Here is a 20,095-nt window from a genome sequence, read left to right on the forward strand (position 1 = left end):
GCCAAGTAGCTTTTAGCTTAGCTTGCAACATTTCCCAGGGGGTAGCTTTTAATGTAGTTAAGCTACATTTTAAGTAGTGTAGCTAATAGCTTAGCTCACTAAATTTTTTAAGTAGCTTGCCCAACACTGCCATTTGAGTACAGTGAACTCATTGTCATCTTCAAGAAACCAGTCTGTGATTATTCGCGGTTTATGACATGGCGCGTTATCCTGCTGGAAATAGCCATCGGAAGATAGGTACACTGTGGTCATAAAGAGACAGACATGGAGACAGAATCGACAGAAGAGACAGAAACGTCGCACGTCACATTTTACTGTTCTTTAAACTTTTGAAACAGAAAAGTTTACAGAGCAGAATAATAAAAAAAAAAACATTGTGCAGAGACCTTTTATATTCTTAGTTCTCCTTGTTTATTGTTGTTAAAGATTTTTCCTTTTTATGTTTTTTTTTCTTTCAGTTAATATAAAGCATACTCTTTTTAGAGATGTTTTGACAAATTCATTTTAATTCAGTTTAACCAGCCAAATATTCCCATAAAAATATTTCTGCATTCATGTCCTTATGTTGTGACTTACACATGGGTCATTTAACTTGCTGCATTTGTTATGCAGTTAACTGTACACAGTAAGAACGAAAGTAACGTTATTTTACAGGTAATTGTCTATATTTTTATAATTGTCTATAATTTTTACAGAATTTTTTCTAGTTTTTACATTTTACAGTGAAATATGTGTTGTTTCACAAATATTTTCTGTAATTAAACTTCTAACATTAAATTTACAGTTACTGCTTGCGTTTTGGTATTACATTATTTTTTCTGTTTTGCATAAAGAACATTTTCTGTATTTTCATAGAGTAACGTGTAATTTAAAGAGCCCATATTATACATGAAATAGGGTCATATTTAGGTTGTAAGGGTCTCCAACAACAGTCTAATATGCATGCAAGGTCATAAAACACTTTGATGGTCTTATAACCTGCATTTATTTTTACCTAATTATCCCAACGACTCCCATATGAATCGTTCAGCGATTCATTTGTTCCCAACCCCCTCCTCAGCGCGAAGCTAATCTGCGCTGATTGGACCGATGACAGCCTGCTGCGATTGGTCGACAGTGACAGGCTTCAGCACGAGACAGAGTGAAATGCCCAGCTGGTAATCAACTATATAAAAGTAGTCACAGTGCACACGCGCTTCATAGTGTAAGGCTTTTTTCACACACACACACACAACCCTCCTCAGAAGAACTGGGGAGATCGACGCGAGTCTCTCTCTCTCTCTCTCCCTCTCCCTCTCTCTCTCTCACACACACACACAACGCTCCTCAGAAAAACTAGGGAAAGCGACGCGAGTCTCTCTCTCTCTCTCACACACACACACAACGCTCCTCAGAAGAACTAGGGAAAGCGACGCGAGTCTCTCTCTCTCTCTCTCTCTCTCTCTCTCTCTCTCTCTCTCTCACACACACACAACGCTCCTCAGAAAAACTAGGGAAAGCGACGCGAGTCTCTCTCTCTCTCACACACACACACACAACGCTCCTCAGAAGAACTAGGGAAAGCGACGCGAGTCTCTCTCTCTCTCTCTCTCTCTCTCTCTCTCTCTCTCACACACACACAACGCTCCTCAGAAAAACTAGGGAAAGCGACGCGAGTCTCTCTCTCTCTCACACACACACACACAACGCTCCTCAGAAGAACTAGGGAAAGCGACGCAAGTCTCTCTCTCTCTCTCTCTCTCTCTCTCTCTCTCTCTCTCTCACACACACACACACACAACGCTCCTCAGAAGAACTAGGGAAAGTGACACAAGTCTCCTGTCTCCTAGCTTACGATCGATCGCCATAGCAACGACAAACGGCAGTGGAACGGGAGCTCACAAAAGCCTTTAACGTTAAATCCGTAAACAAAGCGGCACGCGTCGCGTTTTTAACGTGGCTTACATGTGATAAGAGAATATAAAGAGTAACCGCGTGTACTGTACCAGGTTAACAACTCATCTTTGGGTAGAGACTGTCAATATTATCCATCTGAGCACAGCGTGACTTCATTGGACCGGCGGCGTCTGTGTGTGTGTGTCTAGTGTTTTTTCTGTGTTAGTGGGCGGGGCCGCAGGTTTCAAATCTCCCTGGTTTGCGCGGGTAACTACTGGCGAGGCTTGTGTTTCGTGGCTGCGTCATCGCGAAACACCTAATGACTCGTTATCAAGGCGACTCGTTTGAAGCACTATGAGTCGACTCTTTTATAGATGAATCAATAATTTTAAACACTGTACACTTACAGATTTAAGCCTTAGCTGGATATTTCACTTCACTTAGAGCTGTGTTACACACTACATGGAAGGGCATTTTCAAAAACCCATAATATGGGCTCTTTAAATTAATATTTACAGATTATTCCTGTAAAAATAGAGAAAACTAGAATTCAGTCTAACTGTTTTTAGTACCATTAAAGAAAGTAATCGTGAGGATTAAAATGAGGTTAGTATTGTCAAATATAAATATCAACCGCAACCCAGTACTGGGAAACACCCATTCACAGTTTCACATAAACACTCATACACTATGGCCAATTTAGTTTATTCAATTCACCTATAGTGCATGTCATTGGACTGTGGGGGAAACCCACATGAACACAGGGAGTACATGCAAACTCCACACAAAAATATCAACTGGTCCAGCTGGGACTCAAACCAGCGATCTTGTGTAATCTTGTGGCAGAACGTCAATCCTCGTTGCTCTGGTCAATGACAGGCTAATGGCCGCCGATGTGCTGAATCTCCAAAATTCATTCATTTTCTTCTAGGCTTAGTCCCTTTATTATCTGAGTTCGCCACAGTGGAATGAACCGCCAACCTATCCAGCATATGTTTTATGCAGCGGATGCCCTTCCATCACTGGGAAATTCCTGCATTCACACACATGCACTATGGACAATTTAGCTTACCCAATTCACCTGTACCACAAGTCTTTGGACTTGTCAGAGAAACCGGAGCACCTGGAGGAAACCCACGCAAACACAGGAGAACATGCAAACTCCACACAGAAATGACAACTGACCCAGCCGAGGCTTGAACCAGTGAACTTCTTGCTGTGAGGCGATTGTGCTACCCACTGGCCACTGTGCTGCCAGCTCTAGAATTATAAATATTTAAAATAAGCGCTATCCTTATGAATAAACTACATAGTTGCAATCTAAACAACTACATTTTTGCCTTAAAAAAGCCTCAAAAGTACATTATGTTGTCCAACAAATGCAATATTTCTCAAACTGTAGTGAGTTTATTGATCTGCTGTCAATCTATATGGGCGGAGTAATACACAAGTGAAGAGATCAAGAGGTTGTAAAAGTGCTGTTCTTGCAGAATATCGCACGGCTATCAGCTAATCAGATTCAAGAACCAGACAGAACTGTTGTATAAATGGCTCTAAAGAGCTGTTATTTCTACAGTAAAACGAGTTATGAAAAAACTTTCATACTTATTTTTAAATTGTTATTTATTGTTTATTGTTCCAAGAGTTATTGTTAACAAAATAATCAGTGTCTAACAATGTTGCTATGCTAGTGTTGTTTTTGTTGTTAAATGATAAACAATTGTGGTTTTTGTAAATAAAAACAAAAATAAATCAACAGTTTTGTATTTTTTAAACAATATCCAGTTTAACTAACATATCCTAAAATACATTTACAGTTATAATATAGTTATATTAATAGAATATAGAATTATATTAAAGTTTATCTGTTTTTATGATACAGTAATTATTTGTACTTAAGCTTTTTTAACATTTTAATCGTTCTTTAAAATATATTTTTTTAATTTACAGTAGATTGCTGGCAACCCAGCTGCCAGTAAACCACGTAAACCATAAAACCAAGTAAAAAATTGTATGTTACTGTAAAACCTGAAGCAAATTTCTTCTGTGTGTCACCGTTGTGGAGGAGAGTAGAGCCAGTGTTTAAGTCAAAGATGAACAATGAAGTGCTGATGTTCTGTATGTTTCTTTATTTAAAGATAGCGGCTGTTTTGTTGCTGATGCAGTAAGAATCTCTCTGGTAATTCCAGCTTTACATATATGTGTGCTGCTGTGAAATTTAAGACATTTGGGTTAAACAGAACTTTTCTAATTAACTAAAATGTTATTATAATAAATATGCTTATAAGCATATAGCACATTACTTTATAAACTCATATTGGCCAATTTGAGGCAGTCACTTTCAGTGAACAAAATGAGTTCAGTTGACTATTATGTATCAATGTGGTCCATGTTTTTAACAGCAACATACTTTAAAATAACAGCACATTGCTGGCAACTGCAGCTGCCAGCATTTTACTGTTAATTTACAGAGCAACAGCAAGATTACTTACTGTTTTTTACGGGACAATTTTTAACAGTGAAAAAATCCTGTTAAAAATGGTCAGATTCAACAGTAAAATAATGTTTTTCACTAAAACAGTAATAAACAGCCTGTTAAAAACTATTCTGTACATTCTGGGTAACATTTTTGTTTTCGAAAAAGTAACAAACAGCAGTAAACTGTGAGTTAACAGAGCTTAGATTCGACATTTCAAGTCTGTGTTTGAGATCACACTGTGCCCTCATTCTCTATTCGATACACTAGTTCACTAATATAGTATTGTTAAATGTTATGTTACATTTAACAATAAATTAAACATTGGATAGGAGCAGTGAATTATATTAAATTAAATTAGAAGAGGTTCTGCCTCACTAAAAGAATATGAACACCAGCAGATCTTATTTAGTTTTTTGGCTTGCTTGCCATATCAAAAGAGCTTTTTAATGTTCTTTAAAGTTGCAGCAGCCAAGATAAATTTATGTTAAAAATGTAAGGGCTAAGAGCCCAACTAAAGCAAACTCTATTCTCCATGATGGTGACATAAAATGTTAACCTTTATCTCCAGAAGAACTTTAGTAGATGTTATACAAAAATAAACGTTTTAGTAATAAGTCTAGTTGGTGATGCTGTTTGTGGTGTTGTTTAATCACCCGCTGATAATTTTAGTGATTTAATCATTTGATGACCTTTAGGTTATTTCATTATAAAGCTGGGACTGAAGTTGTAGTTTTTTTTTGTTACTATATGTTCCGTTCTTATTTTTTCCCTTCAGTATTTCTTCATTTGTTCTTCACTAATCCTCAAGTATAATTTAATTAGTCATTTAATTCATTTACTTCAGCTTTGCTCCATGTTTCTTGAACACTCAGCAGTGTGGACAATCGGAAGCGTTCAATTAAAACTGAGGTATTTGCTCTGGGGTTTAAAAGTTAACCCTTTTAGATCTATATTTTTTTTACAAATATTTGAAGTTTCTAAATTTGGTTACATTAAATATATTGCTGATGCTGCTATCATAGAGGGGTCTGAAGTCAACAAACACTTTTTTTTTTTTTTTTCACTTTTTTTTTGTTTCCAGAAACATTAACAGCATCGAATTATTATTATTATTATTATTTTTTTTTTACACACCGCGATTGTTTATATTGTTGATGCTCCTATCAGAGAGGGGTTTAAAATCTACACTACAATACTCAGTTTTTCCAGAAACAATGCCAAAGTCTCAGTATTTGCTTTTTAAACCTTTTCACTTTGAACAATCTAACTAAGGATCTGAAAATCCTTGTAGAAAACGTTTGCGTGTTGTTTCAAGAAAGCAACAGTTCATTTGTTTTGTGTTTTATTTTCATTTGTTTACATTTATTTATTCTTCATTTAATTATTTAATCATATGATCATTAGTCATTTAAATAATAATTAATATATAGTTGAAGTCAGAATTATTACCCCCTCTGAATTATTAGCCCTGTTTTTTTTTTCCCCCAATTTCTGTTTAACGGAGAGAAGATTTTTTTCACCACATTTTTAAACATAATATTTTTAATAACTCATTTCTAATAACTAATTTATTTTCTTTTCGCCATGATGACAGTAAATTATATTTTACTAGATATTTTTCAAGACACTTCTATCCAGCTTAAAGTGACATTTAAAGGCTTAACTAGGTTAATTAGGTTAACTAGTGCTGAGTTGCTGAGCTGATGGTGTTTGCATTCCATTTATGATTTGCTCGTTAATTTTTTAAAAATATCGAGGACCACAATGGAAACAAGCCTGTGGCTTTTTTTGTGTACTTTATCCTCGACAGTTTTTGAAATAATGTATGAATTGGTCTAACTGGACTTGTTTGTATATTTTTGTTAGAATTGTCAAATAAAATCAATCAATCAATCAATCAAAACTAGGCAGGATGGAATAATAGAACTATGAATCTGTTATCTCCATAAGAGCAGAGTCGAGATGCTTCTCGCATGATCAGATGGTGAAGTGTCTCAGTCCACTTGGGCTCCTGACTCTGGAGCCATACTGTAAATAAGGAAAAATAGGAAGACTCTCCGGCAGTCGTCCTGAAATTTGCAAAAAGTGCAACGTAAGTGGGATCTGCTTGACATTTCATGGAAAGATGAATCTATATTGCAATTTTAGTGATTGATATTGCCAAAGGGCTTTGGTCAGTGTTGTGGGTTGTTTTTGGGTTTCGACAATGTAACTGCTCTTTCAACAACATAAGATTAATAAGCAAAATGTTTCTGGAAACATCTGTATTTGTGAATATTTGCTGTGGGGATGTTAAAATACATCTGTTGCTGGAACTATTTAACAGGTGAGGTACTTTTGAAGATACAGTGGTAGTTGAATTCTAAGCTATGCAAAGGAAAGACAGCTTTTGAGTTATTTTCTACAGTTTGTTAAAAGCAAAAAAAAAAAGTTAACGACAAACAACCATGACTTAAAGGTGTTTGCTTCGTTCATACAGACAGGTAGTCTATTTTGCTTTATAAAGAGAAGGAGAGTGTTTAAGTTAACTACTTGCTTGTTTGTACATTACAAATGTACTGAGTAGCGTTATTTTGAGGTTGAGCAGCAAGCTCTGTCACACTATAAAATGGTCCTCAATATAAAAATGCCAGACATTTTTAATAGGAAAACTAAGTTATTAAGTCTAGTTTGATAAGTCTGAACTAATTCCATATGGTCAAGATGGTTCAGAGATACAAAGATTACTTTATAATAAAAATACTACAAAAAAAAAAGTGAAGAATAAACTTGCACAATTTGGGGGTCTAAATTCCAATATGATTTTCTACACTATTCATCTTTTGTAGACTATGGGGATTGCAAGGCAGGTTGAGCATTACTACAGACTAAATGTTGTAGTTTCAAAGTTGATTTGGCTGATTTGGCTGTACAATGCGAGTTGGCAAACATCTCTATTGCCATTATACTTTTGGTGTTGTGCAGAACTTATGAGCAGGTTGGCACCAGAGAGGTTTTCTCACAAACTCAGGTGAGACCAAAGGGAGAGCCCTTGCTGACCAGGCAGCTGCGGTTGCCACTGCATGAATAGTACTCTTCTGAAAAGAAAACTGCTCAGGCATGTCATTTGTGCATCAAAACGCCATACTAAAAAAATAAATAAATAAATAAATCACAGACAAAGCTGAAATGCTAAATATGTGAATTTACACGGGATCTAAATTTTTAGACTGAATAATCTCCAAATCTCCAAACATTGCTTTCTCATCTTGTTGCACAGATTCACAGTGTGTCGGACCCTTAGCTATTTTTAAAGTTGTTTCTGTTTAAAACATGGACAAAGGAATTTTTTTAGGATAGGTTGAAGTGTTATGAATGTGTTATGTCAAATTACAATTCACAATTCAATTCAATTTATTTGTAATTTATTTGTATTTATTTGTTTATTTTTATTTGTACTGCACCCTCAGGAATGTTTTGTGAATTTGAAATGCTATTTTTATATGACTTTTTAACAGCAAATGTTACTTAGATGTTTGGTTATAATTGCTACAGTTTTACAGTTAAAAAGACACTGCTGTCTTTATGTATGATACTGGTTTGAGGCATCATTATCAGATGAGGAATGCCACACATTATTGGTTTTGACTAGTAGACAGACTTTAATGTTATGTCAGGAAGTCTGTAGACTGCTGTGGACAAAGCCCCTAGGTAAAATTTGCTTGAGAATTCTTGCTTAGGAAATTATTTGACAAGATTGGGATGACACAAATTAGACATTAGGTCATATTTTCAAAATTTAAATGAGATTGGCGAAATACTGTATGATGAAGTTTTAAGGACGATCCTTGTCTTCTAGTGATTTGGTGACCAACCTCATGATGAAGATATGGTGGGTGAGGGGGCTACAATAATAAGCTTACACAGGCTACAGTTTAGACGCCAGCAAAGGTCTCTATGGTCTTTGTTTTTTGTTTAGAAATTGGAAACTAGGCTGTACTGAAGTCAAAACAATTTCAACAAAGTTTCAATGAACTTGTTTTTCAAAAGAACAGACTCTGCTTTTTGTTCTCTTATTTTTGTGTTTTCACAGATCTTTGTTGATGACCTTCAAGAGGTTCGAGCTTGATCATTCTGAGGGAACAGTTTGTGAAGACAAAGAAAGATGGAACTTAACACTTTATCAAGATGTTTCTTTCAGGACAGCACAGAAACAAAAAACAGAAGATGTTTAGAGTAATTGCTAAAACATATTCAATTCAATTCAATTCACCTTTATTTGTATAGCGCTTTTACAATGTAGATTGTGTCAAAGCAGCTTCACATAAAAGGTCATAGTAAATTGGAACAGTGTAGTTCAGTTTTTAGTGTTTAAGTTCAGTTCAGTTTAGCTCAGTTCAGTGTGGTTTAATAATCACTACTGAGAGTCCAAACACTGAAGAGCAAATCCAACGATGCACAGCTCTACAGATCCCGAACCATGCAAGCCAGTGGCGACAGCGGAGAGGGAAAAAAACTTCACTAATTGGCGAAAGTGAAGAAAAAAAACCTTGAGAGAAACCAAACTCAGTTGGGCACGACCATTTTAATTTCTCCGCTGGCCAAACGTCTTGTGCAGAGCTGTATATAACATGTATAATGAAGAGTAATGAAAAATAAAAGGTACCATCATCCCAACAGTCAGAGAGAAACCAGTCAAGAGTTTGCGGAAGTGGTATAGGGCACACCTTAATGACAAGGAAAGCGTGAGGTAAATGATTGTCCAAGTAGATACCTGGATGACATCTTTAGAGAAGAGTGGCCTACCTGGCAAATATAAGGCCTGGGGTTACCAGCATGGAGTACTTCCTAGACTGCTCTGGCCGCTGCTTGTTTATGAGGTGCCTGTCTCTACAGTGGAAGGACTGGAGAGGAAGATGAACACCTACGACGGTGGTTGGGTGTGCAATGAAGCTTCTGCTCCATTGGTCTATACAGCACAGGCAGCAAGCTACAGCTACCAGTGACATCAGTCCTGGAAGAGTACAAAGTAATGAAAACTCGCCAGGCCATAATGTTGCGAGACAGTAAGGATGAAAAAGTACGCCAGGCAGACATTGTGGTTAGGGCAGGCCGCAAATGGTCAGCTAATGAAGCGCTAAGGGATGAAGAAGAACGACTGCAGCATGCAGATATTGTTAGAACAGTAGCGCAGTGAAGGCTTGGATTGGGCTGCTTCACTAGTGCGAGCTAGAACAAAGTGGACCCAAAGGAATGCCGCAGGCTAATACAAAGAGAGGGCCGCAAAGCAGAGGAGGAAACTCAGTGAGTTAAAGCTGTGGGCATGAAAAAGCAGGGCGGCTGGACAAGATGGGAGGGCGTAAGAGAAAGGGCCCTGACATGGCAAGATATTTGGAGCATGGTAGGACAACGCTTAAAGTTCCTGCTGTGTTCGGTCTATGATGTTCTTCTGACTCCATCAAACCTTCATATCTGGGGGATCACTATGTGGAAAGCAGGCAAATCTTGAGCATGTCCTATCAGCATGCCAGTCAAGTTTGGCAGACGAGAAATTTCGATGGTGGCATGACAAAATCCTCTCTCGGTTGGTGGATGGATTGGAGCAGGCAAGGAAGAAGGTGAAACCGCATTCTGATGGGCAGTGCTTTATTAAGTTTATTAGGTCAGGAGAGAGCACTGCAGCAGGACGAAGGAGAGGAGGCGTTCTGGCCTCAGCAAAGAATTGGGAAATGTGAGCAGACCTTAAAAAGCAGCTTAAATACCCAGAGGAAATAGCACAGACTAGCTCCAGACCAGATATTGTCCTCTGGTCTAGAGGCACCAAACAGGTGGTGCTTATAGAACTTACAATACCCTGGGAGGAAAGAATGGAGGAGGCCCATGAACGTAAGCTCAAGAAATATCAAAGTCTTATACTTGAGAGCCAAGAGAATGGATGGAGAGCCTGGAATTTACCAGTAGAGGTGGGTTGTAGGGGGTTTGCGGGGCAGTCACTCTGGAGAGCCCTCGAACGGCTGGGAATTAAAGGAATGGCCAGGAAACGGCTTGTAGAAAAGGTTACTAAAGAGGCGGAAGCAACATCTCACTGGATTTGGCTACAAAGGGAGGTTCGGTGAAAAAGCCAACCAGTTGAAAGACAAACCATAACATAGAGTTGGGTGGTGGTCAGCAGGAGTAGATCCAGGACGCTGGATCTGCTGTCGAGCCCTCCCGAGGTGTCATGGGCTTAAATCTGTGAAACACCGAGGAAAGGGGGAGCCCATCTGATGACCGGCTGTAAGCACCAACCTTATATAGAGTACATCCCTAACTCCCTAACTGGAGCTAAAGGAAGAAAGGAGGGGGGAGTTATGCCACTGGCTCACAGTTGGTGCAGGGCAGAGTACCTGTAAAGATGGGCCAGTTGCGATGGTCCCATCGTATTTTGCATAAGAGATGAATCTAGTATGGCTAGGAGTGTATATAACATTACTCCTGTACATTACACTATAATGAGAATGTTGATTTACTTTGTCAGGTAACTTAACTGTTGTTAGACAGAAGTCTGAGACACATTCCCCAAACAGATTCTGGTATGCAGTATGATAGAAGAGACCTGTTCTTTAATGTATTTGTAGCAAACTTATGTGTGTGTGTGTGTTGTTTCAAGAAAGCCACCATTCATTTGTGTTGTATTTTATTTTCATTTGTTTATATTTATTTAATAATTTTATTTAATCATATGATTATAAGTCATTTACATAATTATCATTATATAATTTTATTGATCATTGGCCAATAATTAAACTATAATTGAGTTTTATTTGACATTTTATTATGTTTTTATTTTTTATTATTATTTCCCTATGATTAATACTTTATTATAAAAAAAAATTATTGGTATAATCTTATGACTTATGAAAATGAGCTGAACTAACGCAATTCTTGAGATTTCGTTGGGACAACATTTCTTTTATGTTCAATCCACTTTATAAAAAGTATAAAAACCAATAAGCTAAATTATCGAGTTCAATCCTTGTCATCAGTCAAAAATTTGGGGTTGATAATTGTAAGACTACTCTTGGCTTGTTATGCATTACTCTGTGATTGCCTTGTAGGCCTAATTAACAAACTTCAGCTGTTTCAAAATGCACCTCCTAGAGTCCTCTCTAGAACTAAGAAATATGACCATATCGGTCCTTTTCTATCAACATTGTTTTGGGACCCCATCATTTGAGTGACCTTCGCCCTCACATCCACTACAGTCAATTAATTTTGGATAATTGATTATTCCTAGAATATCAAAATCAACAGCCTTCTTAGCAAAGTTTGGGAGTCAGACACTGTCAGATCCAGTATATACTAAAGAAACATCTCTTTGTATTAGCATACACAAATTCATAACTTTGAAGTCCAAATCTCCCAAAGGATTGTTGAGCTCCATTAATCAGGGAAAGCGGAGCCAGGAACGCTTCCCAAAAAGACATGGCAAACATGGTAAAAGACTGATTCTAGGAAAGACCCCAATGACAGACGAGTCCCCAAATTGATCCTGTTGGTTAGTCTGAACACCTGCCGGATAACCAAATTGGAACTGCATCTTCCCAAGATGGAGAATGGCATCATTCTCAAAGCTCCAAGTTAAGCCTATAATTATTTTGATTTCTTTTTCTCTTCATTTCTGTCAAGTTTGATTCCTTGCCACTGCTTGCTTGTGAAGTACATTTTACTAACCACGCATTTCCCTGTTTTTCTACAAGAAATACAACATTATAAGTACATGCTGCTTGCAAATCATTGTGGAACAAATGTCAGGGCATCCCAAGACTTGTTGTACCAAAAGCCCCTTCAGTCTCCTAAAGGTTAAATAATATTTTATGACCCCAGAAATTGGTTCAGAAAGGGTGTATGTAAGTATTTACCTTAGACCAGGTTGGCATTCTGTGCAGATATTTGCTGAGATGCATTTCTTGCAGTTATTGCTGCATTTTCGGCACATGATAGATTCTGTTAAAAAAAACAGACAACACAAATGAGGTTTGAAATTCAAGAACTTATGTTCTGTTAATAATAAAATTATAGATTTTGGAGTGAGAAAAAAAATCTTAGTTCACTTGCCCAGATCCAGGTAGAAGCCATCAGGACAGGAGCTGATGCAGTTATTGCCTCCCTCAACAAGATAGAGACCTGGACGGCAGGTGGAACACTGATCACTGCGGCTGCCAATGCAAGACTCGCACAGTGGAAAGCACTTCTTACAGCGCTTCTTATCATCCCGGAAAAACCCAGGTGGGCACTCAGGTACACACATCCTGAGTGACAAACAGACATTGGTGGAAAGAGAAAGAGAGCAAAACAAACAAACAAAAAGAGCCACATCAGATAAAAACCCATCAGGGAATAAAGCCAAAAGTCAAGGTCTGAGGTGTCATGCATTTTAAATCGGGGTGTTCCTGAAAGAAAAATCGATCAACATAAACATGATGCATACACATGATACACTAGATAGATAGCAGGAAAACATGGACAAATTTTGTCATGTTGCCATGGTGTGATAAAGTAACTCTAATTATGTTTCAAAAAGTATTTTAGTACAACAGAGGAATAGTACAGTTTTCCTTAAATATATTAAGCACACGGTTAAAAAAATCTGTTAAATTTACAGGAAAATACCGGCAGCAGTGGTTGCCAGGATCTTTATATAAAAAATACGGAAGTTTTATAGAATTGTTTAAATTTACAGAAAAAAAACGTACTTCATGAACTGATACAATGTTCGGTTCACAAAAACATAACTTAGTTCACAGAAATGAAAAGTCACTAAATGCATTAATGTGTTCATGTGTGACTGCAATAAGCAAACTGATTTCCACTACATTAGTAACTACACAGTTACCTTTAAAAAAAAGAAGATGTAGCATAATATCAGATACTCTTAGTTCATCTCGGACTTGCACACAGATGCTACTAACCTCACCTGCTTGTTAACTCATTCAATATCATATTAGTTACGTGTGAGAAAGTAATAACATACATAAATCAAACCACTGGAGCTACCGCAATCAATGACTGTGAACAGGTTTATTTACACCATTCACAATGAGAAAGTTTGAACTATGGTAGAATTTAAAAATACACAGACATCAACAATAAGTCTTTAAATATTAACAATGGTGACAAACAAAAAAAAATTTCCAATAAAAACAACCCAGAACAATACAAAGCAATCTACTGAAATATTACCCCCTAAAAACAAAATTAAATAAAGGCAAAGAAATAACTTTTAAGAACATAAAGCTGCATTATTTATTCATGCTGCAATGCATGTTGAGCGTTTTGTACTATGGTGGCACCCAGCTTGCATTGCGACATGAATTCTGCATTTTTTTTTAGCAACCATGGCTGAGGTTCATATCCTAATTCTTGATGTCTCTCAAGTGATTCTTGATGTGAGCTCTCAAGGTTTTGTGCATGAAAATATTCTTTGCAGATATGACAGAAATGAAGTCAAACTGTAATCAGTGAAGCTGTTAATGCTGTTATTTAATGGAGTTGTTTAATCCTCTGTTTTAATTCTGTTGGTTTGGTGTAATGCTGTGGATGTAGTTTATTTCTTGTTCTTTGCTTCAGTGATTGTGCTTGTTAACAGCAGGTGTTCATCAGTGTCTGAATTCAGTAATTTGTGGTCATTCACTCTGTCTAGTGGACTAATTTAATTGACTAATTTAGGGACTAGTGAATGAGGGTGTTTTGACCCTCTGCCTAGTTTCAGACACTCTGCCTACTTTCTCGAAAACAAAGGTTAGATCTATTACAGCTATTTTTCGTATATTGTACAAAAATGAGCTGTTAATTATTTAACAGGTTTTCACTGTAGATTGTACAGACTTTTACTGTTAAAATCATGGACATTTTTACAGACCAATATGATGAATTAACTGTCAAAAAATATCAATGTCCTGTTTGTAATGTATTTAGTATTTTATGTGTTTTGTGCACTTCTAGATGTTGATTATACCATATAATCCATTGCACAGTTTGCATTTAACATACAATTGTCTGTAATTTCACAGAATTAACAAGCTTTTACATGAAAAAAATTATATTATTTACATGTAATGATGTTATAAAAACTGTATACCTGGTATTGTTCTTGAACTTGAGGAAGTAGTGGAGGCAGGTAATGCACTGCTGAGGGCCTGGCCCCTCACAGCCATTCTCACCGCACTCAGGGTGGCAGGTGCCTTAAGTCAGAGAACAAAATCTCGTAACATTTAAAGGGATAGTTCACCCAAAAACAACAATTTACTTACAATTTACTCTCCCACAAGTGGTTCTAAACCTGTGAGTTTCTTAATTGTGTTAAAACATGAAATAAGATATTTTGAGGAAAAATTGTAACCAATAACTTCCATAGAAGGAAAAAAACAAAGTCAATGGAGGTCAATGGTTACAGGTTTCTGACAGTTTTAAAAATATCTTATTTTGTGTTTAAAAGAAGAAAGAAAATCATAAAACAAAATGAAATAAATAAAGGGCGAGTAAATGATGAGAGAATTTTCTTTTTTGGGGGGGTGAATTAATCATTTAAATGATTCCACAAATAGTCAAATGTATGATGTAAAAAGAGTATAATAGGGTACATACCCACATATTCCTCACTGTATTCATCATCGGGCTGAGACTCTGCCAATGAGCGAGGCTTGTCACTACGGAATGCGTATGGATGTGTAGAGGTGCCATAAAGTACCAGTGACCACTCTTTTAGTTTGCCTGGAACAAAACACGTTACTGAAATTAGAGTTGCTGTATGGAAGTTTTGGCTCATCTAAATAATGAAAATATCATTATGTTTGCAGATATCTAAAAACATGCTAATTGATCATACTTTTTTTCTGAAAAACAATGCTAAATTCATTTCTTCTTTGAAAACGGAAAATGTGCATTCCATGTCAGAATGTCTGACTTTGTTTCAGTCTCTATAACCTGCCCACTGGCAGTTTACCCAATTATATTTCAGCATCGAGTGTTGCTGTCATGTTATCTAAGAAAGTAAAAGAAAAAAGTTTTTTTTTTTTTTTTTTCTCAGCACCACAGTGTATTTCAACTGTCTCTGTAAATTTAATGACACATGCTCCACACAGTGGTGTAAAGTAACAAATAACAAATACTTAAATTTCTGTAATTGAGTAGTTTTTCTCAGGAATTGAAATTTTTAAGGTAGTTTTAAAAATGTGTACTTTCCTTCAACCTGCAGTTACTACCTCATTTTTTCTTGTCTACGGGGATTAGAAAAATCAAACCTGTGATTCCTGTCCAATCAAATCACACATAGAAAGTAAATCTCACCATAATGAACTACCTCAAGATATGAGCAATTTATAATTGCAGCAAACAGTTTGGAAGCATTAAAATTATCCAAGAAGACATCCAAAATCTTTACACGCATTGACTTAGAGACTGTTTAGATTGTCACTGATGAGAAGATGACGGATGTTTAGTGTATGATGACTGAAATGGCCTTAAACATCCAGCAGGCACAAGACGTCAACATGACGTCAAACTGACGTTGTACCTCAATGTCATGGAGATGTTTCATTTTGTTTGGAAATGAAAATTGAGTTGACATCAGAACCCAACGTCAGGCCGACTTCAATGTCCAACCTAAAATCAACCAAATATCAACATCTAATGATGTTACAGCTTGATGTTGTGTGGACCTTACCAATATGACGTCTATCAGATTTTGGTTGCCATACCTGATGAATAAATGTCAGTTTTTGACGTCAATGTGATGTTGGTTTAAGATGTTGGCTCGATGTTGGATTTTGGTCACTTTACAACACAACCTAAAATCCCTCAAATATCAATGTCATTTCATGTCGTTATTGGACATCAAAATAAGATTGTCCTTTGACACTGGCTAGACATAGAATTTTGGTCACCTGACATCGCAACCTAAATCTAATCTAATATTAATGTCTTATGATGTTGTGTGCCTGCTGGGCAATAATTAAATGCAATACAGAATGTTACGTTTACACACATCCACAAATTAGATGTAAATGTGACAGCTTTTTACAGCGTAATACTCACTATTCAAGTACTTTTGAAAGGGCTACTTTTTATTTATACTTTGAGTAATATTTACAACAGATAATTTTACCCCACTTACACATTTTTAGGCAAATAATAGTACTTTTACTTGAGTATGATTTTTCAGTACTTTTTCCACTGGGTCCACATGATTTAAATCAGACTATGCCATAGTCAATCGCAGCAGCCTGCGAGCTCTCTCAGTTTCTCCAGCGACCATCTTTTTTTTGTCTTTCTCTTGCAAAGCAATGTCTCTTATTATTTCTTATTGTACAACATTAGAGTTGTGTTCATTGCGATTTTTATAAGACTATTTAAACCACCAAGTTAACTTTGTTTATTACTACCTATTATTTAAAAACTCAGTCGTGCCTAGCTCGTAGCAGCCTGGTTACCTCAGGCCTTACTGCATATGATGACCAACCAGGAAAACAATGTTCCAGAAAGCCAATCTAGACATGTCTGCTGCTGGAGATCACAACCTTCTTACTAGGTATCTAGGACAAGAGTCTGTAGAACAAGAACAATTAAAAATGTCAACATCAAAAATCCAGTAACTGGATTGAGCATGATATGGTAATGCCTCAACAAAATATATGGCTCACCAGATGCTGTCAAACAGGCCTTATTATACAAGCTGGAAAACTTTACAAAGGTTACAATGAAAAATCCACAAAGACTCAGGGATCTAGCCAACCTGTTATCAAAGTTTGCCAAAGAGAACAAACAGGACAGCTACCTTGCAGACATGCCATATTTGAATACTTTGTGAGGTATCAAGCCTATTATTGAAAAATTTCCATTCAAATAGCAAGAGAAGTGGCTTGACTTAACTTTTCAACTTTCTCATTGTTGGTAGACTTTATTACCATGGAGACAGGAGCTTGGTCCAACCTAAGTTTTAACTTCTTCGTGCAAACTGACATAGAGAGGAGAAGTAAATGGGAGAAGCATAATATATCAGTATACACTCACAAGATGCAGGTCTCGGGAACCACTAAAGCCGAGCCGGAGAAAGTACAGAATGTATTGATCCTAACAAAAACTTCCCTTTGCATATGAAGCAACACTATCTGAGGAAATATATAGGCTTATATGAGAATACCATAAATGATCTCAAACAGCTTTTGAAAGAAAATTACATCTGCTTTCGCTGTTGCTACTCCACAGACCATCTTGCAAAGAACTACACCATTGAGATTAAATTCACAGAGTGTTGAAGTGCCCCTCATGTTACAGGACTGCACCCTTACCCACCAACCTGGAAATCTAATGTGTTCCCTTCAACCTCAAACGACGGCAAGGAGGAAAATAAAGGTGAAATCCAGGAGGTCAAGTTGATGGGCACTGAAGTATGTGGTCATGGATTGAGTGCCAGAACATATGCTAAAATATTCCTTGTCAGTGTGTTCCCTAGCAGCTGCAAGGATTAGTCCAAGGCAATGTACGTCATATTATATTGCTCCTTAGTGAGGTCTGGAAGTTCTTACTCATCCACCCTTAAGACCCGTGCAGGGTGTTCAGATGCAGCATGTTTAATGTTCAATCCACTCTGTCACTAATCTTGCTGTGTGTATTGATCCATTATCATTCTGAAAGTTGGCACCACTTTACAATATTTACATACAATATTTATACAATACAATATTACAATATTTAAACCATTGGGTGCACATGGTGCTCCAGAATGGTTCGGTAGTTCTTGGCAGTGATGCACCCATCTAGCACAAGTATTGGGCCTATAGAATGCCATGATATTGCAGCACAAATCGTTACTGATCTATCCCCATGCTTCATTATGGCCATGCAACAGTCTGGGTGGTATGCTTCTTTAGAGATTCTTCACACTGTAACTTTATCGCATGTGGGAAAGACAGTGAAGCTTGACTCATCTGAAAACAATACATGCTTCACCACCATTGAAACCAACATTTAACATTGGCACAAGTGACCAAAGTTTTGGCTACAGCAGCCCGGCCATGTATATTGATCTTGTGGAGCTCCCAATGAACAGTTTTGATGGAAACAAGAGAGTTGATATGCACATTTAATTCTTCAATGAGTTGGGCAGTTGTGGTTTTGATTTTTGGATACCATCTGAGTTCAGTATCTGGATACCCTTTCAGACAGCTTCCTCTTGATTCCACAGTTACCTCCGTTGGGTGTGATTCATCCTTCAAAGTGGCATGCTAACATTACCCAGGCTACAGTGGCTCTTGATAAACCACAAATACTTGCTGTCTTGGTCACAGATGTCGTTATTTGAACTCTGATATGTCACTCATAATGTTGTGTGCATTGCAATATTTTATGTAAACCTGTGCTATTAATCTGCTAATTAACCTTCTCTGCTCTTACTGGTAAAATGTGCAGTCAACGAAGACTGGCAACCAGGCTGGTCAAGTTTAGCAGTGAAACCTCCAATTCCAAATTGCCCCATGCTTCAGTTTAATTGCCCAACCCCTGTATGTGCAAATAGGCTATGATGCCGACTGGCTTAATAGTAATAAAGTGGACTATACCCCCTTTCATCAATAGCAGTAAATATCTGAAAAATTTCCAGATCAACTTCATTGATAAATAATAAACCGCTGCACTTTTATTTGTAAACATGAAGGGTGTCGTTTTTTTTTTTTTTGTTTAACTTTTATTTAAACTTTGCATTCATGCAGCTTGTTTGGCCCCAGAAATTGCTGGTAACTTTACAACTTCACTTTCCTAAAAAATGGCATAATGTACTTAACAGCATTTAAAAAAAAGAACCTTTTAACAAATTATCTCTTTCTGGAAAATTGTTAGAAAATTATGCATGTGTGAAAGGGGCTCATGTATGCACCTTGACTACTTTGCCAGCCGGCTTAAGTCCAGTGAACTAGACTTTATGCATGCCTTGGCTACTATACATTTTATTATCTATATTATTATGAACTTGTAGCCTAGAGTTTTTGCTTCAAAATGATGTGAAAATCATGTTTTTACTTCCAAAAAACATTACATTGATTAAAATTTTCTAAGACACTGAAAAACTCTATTGCTCATATGTGATGAGGCATGAACTATCATAACTAATGCAGTGATTTACACCTGAGAAGACAAAGAGCTCTCCCAGGAGAAGTCTGCTTTGTTTTCTTTCCATAAAGATTACCAAGCAAGACAACATTTGTTTTAAAAAAAGTTTGAAATTTCACATTTGAGGCTTTATGCAGGTATTTCTTTCATTTATCTAAGACAAATATTCACAGAGATTTAGTTGTTTTTTCTGACGCGTTTGCCAGTCATGTTGACAGAAGTGTCAGAAAGATAAAGCCCCCCTGCCTGTTTTGCAAATGTAAAAAAAAACATATTGTTTTGTTGTAATTATGAATAAATACAAGTAAAATATACCCATTAAAGTTTTCAAATCTATCTTTGTCTTATAAATACGATCAAAAATGACTAAGTATTTTTTGACTTAACCTGTGGAAATGAATGTTTGTGTTTGCTAACCCCAGGGAGTTAACATTAGTGTATAATATTATGTGTAAAACTTGGCTACTTTGCCGAGCAGCTTAACTCTAGTGAAGTAGATAATGTGAGCCTAGGCTACCCTGCCAAGCAACTTAAAACATTTAAACAGCACACTATGTTTCCTTTTATAAAATATAATGTTCATAGACTCATAGACTCATAGAAATAAATAACAAACAA

At 36.8% G+C, this 20,095-nt stretch overlaps 1 protein-coding gene across 6 annotated transcripts in view; it reads right to left on the bottom strand.

Annotated features, from left to right (window-relative positions):
• The window catches only part of pcsk5b (proprotein convertase subtilisin/kexin type 5b), a 215,209-nt gene that overhangs the window by 105,950 nt on the left and 89,164 nt on the right, over positions 1-20,095 (bottom strand). For all 6 annotated transcript variants that reach the window (XM_056463159.1, XM_056463164.1, XM_056463161.1 and 3 more), the window contains exons 14-17: positions 14,960-15,085; positions 14,454-14,556; positions 12,431-12,624; positions 12,235-12,319 (exon numbers count right to left, since the gene is read on the bottom strand). In XM_056463159.1, the coding sequence (XP_056319134.1) occupies positions 12,235-12,319; positions 12,431-12,624; positions 14,454-14,556; positions 14,960-15,085 (508 nt within the window). The remainder of the gene's footprint in view (positions 1-12,234; positions 12,320-12,430; positions 12,625-14,453; positions 14,557-14,959; positions 15,086-20,095) is intronic.

The sequence above is a fragment of the Danio aesculapii genome, chromosome 8, assembly GCF_903798145.1.
Source record: "Danio aesculapii chromosome 8, fDanAes4.1, whole genome shotgun sequence".
Lineage (NCBI taxonomy): Eukaryota > Metazoa > Chordata > Actinopteri > Cypriniformes > Danionidae > Danio > Danio aesculapii.